Below are 1,890 nucleotides of genomic sequence, written 5' to 3'. Positions count from 1 at the left end.
GCAAATATTTCAATAAGGTTGGGACTATCCTGCTCGTGTGGTTTGAATTTATTCTATCTTTACTTATTCAATTTGATTTAATTTATCGCTTCGTATCGAATTAATCCGCATATCTTTAAAACCACTTATAAATTTAATTGTTATCCGATTTTGAGGGTAAACAGTTTGGTGCCTACCGTGGGGCTAAGGATAATAGCGGCGATTTGATACATATTTCTGTAACACACCCTACTTCACACTTGTTCTTTGAAGTGCCTTTGATTTCAGGTCTGTGTTAAAATGTAAAACCCCCAATCTGCCCCTCTAAACGCGGATGCTGAGTCTGGCCACCATGACGAGAACAACAACATAGCGCCCGGTAACGAGGTGCCCCCGGCTATCCCAACGGAATTCCGGTCACGGACCCAATTGAAGCTAGCTCACATGTGGCCATCAACACGAATTTGCCCAACGATCCTGAGAACAGCATCCGCGGGGGAGTCCGGTCAGTAGCTCAAAATGCTTATGACAGTGAGGGAGATGGGATCAGCTTACGGGTAATCTTCGAAATGTTGCAGGCTCAGCAGGCAGCGATAGCCCAGTTGCAGAACCGAAGCCGCACTCCCAGTAGAGTTGAGCCTGAATCATCCGGGGAAAACACTCGCAGAAATGAACCAGCCGCAGATAGGCCAAATAAAGTTGAACACGGAACCAACCCCGAAATAATAAAGATGTTCGAGGAATTGAAAAGGCGGGTGAAAATGGGAGAAAAGAAAATCGAAGCTAACGACAAGAAGATGGAGACTTACAACTCCAGGTTCGACCAAATTCCCGGAGCGCCACCGATATTGAAAGGCCTAGATTCCAAGAAGTTTGTTCAGAAACCCTTCTCTCCGAGCGTAGCCCCGAAGCCGATCTCTAAAATGTTCCGCATGCCTGAAATTCCTAAGTACAATGGGACAACTGACCCAAATGAACATGTGACCTCATACACGTATGCCATCAAGGGGAATGACTTAGAAGATGATGAGATCGAATCTGTCTTGCTGAAAAGATTCGGAGCGACCTTGTCAAAAGGAGCTATGATATGGTATCACAACCTACCTCCTAACTCTATTGACTCATTTGCTATGCTTGCAGATTCCTTCGTAACAGCACACGTCGGGGCTATCAAGGTCGAGACCAGGAAGTCGAACCTTTTCAAAGTGAAACAGAGGGATAATGAGATGCTCAGAGAATTTGTGTCCCGGTTTCAGATGGAACGGATGGACATGCCTCCGGCCGCAGACGATTGGGCCGTTCAGGCCTTTACCCAAGGACTCAATACTCGAAACTCATTGTCTTCACAGCAGTTGAAGCAAAATCTGGTAGAATATCCAATCGTAACTTGGGCCGATGTGCATAACCGTTATAAGTCAAACATTAGAGTCGAAGATGATCAGCTCGGAGCCCTTTCCGGGTCTGTTTATCCTATCCGAGCCAATGATAGACCCAAAAGAGACATTGATCGTGGACCAAGGCCAAGTAGGGACCGATATCAGTCGTATATCGGTGATCGTAGGAGTAACGGATTCGGACGAAACCCTGCAAGAAATGAATAGAGAAGCGATCGGAGTCAAAATAACCGGGGACTCATAAGCAAAAACGGTTTTGACAGGCCCGTCGGGCCTAAGGAAGCACCAAGGTTATCAGAATACAACTTCAACATCGATAATGATGCTATCGTAACCGCCATCGGACGCATCAGAGACACCAAGTGGCCTCGACCTCTACAGTCCGATCCAGTCTAAAGGCATCCTAACCTAATGTGCAAATATCATGGCACTCACGGCAACAGAACGGAGGACTGCCGACAATTAAGAGAGAAAGTAGCCCGGTTATTTAATAACGGACATCTCCGAGAGTTCCTGA

General features: G+C 46.4%; 1 protein-coding gene across 1 annotated transcript; it reads left to right on the top strand.

Annotated features, from left to right (window-relative positions):
* Positions 1-548: 548 nt before the first annotated feature.
* Positions 549-1,580, top strand: LOC138897103 (uncharacterized). Its single transcript, XM_070183059.1, has one exon. The coding sequence runs from the start codon at positions 549-551 to the stop codon at positions 1,578-1,580; it is 1,032 nt and encodes a 343-aa protein (XP_070039160.1).
* Positions 1,581-1,890: the final 310 nt, after the last annotated feature.

Source organism: Nicotiana tomentosiformis, chromosome 8 (genome assembly GCF_000390325.3).
Source record: "Nicotiana tomentosiformis chromosome 8, ASM39032v3, whole genome shotgun sequence".
In the NCBI taxonomy this organism is placed as follows: Eukaryota; Viridiplantae; Streptophyta; class Magnoliopsida; order Solanales; family Solanaceae; genus Nicotiana; species Nicotiana tomentosiformis.
This window is presented reverse-complemented; position numbering and strand designations above follow the sequence as displayed.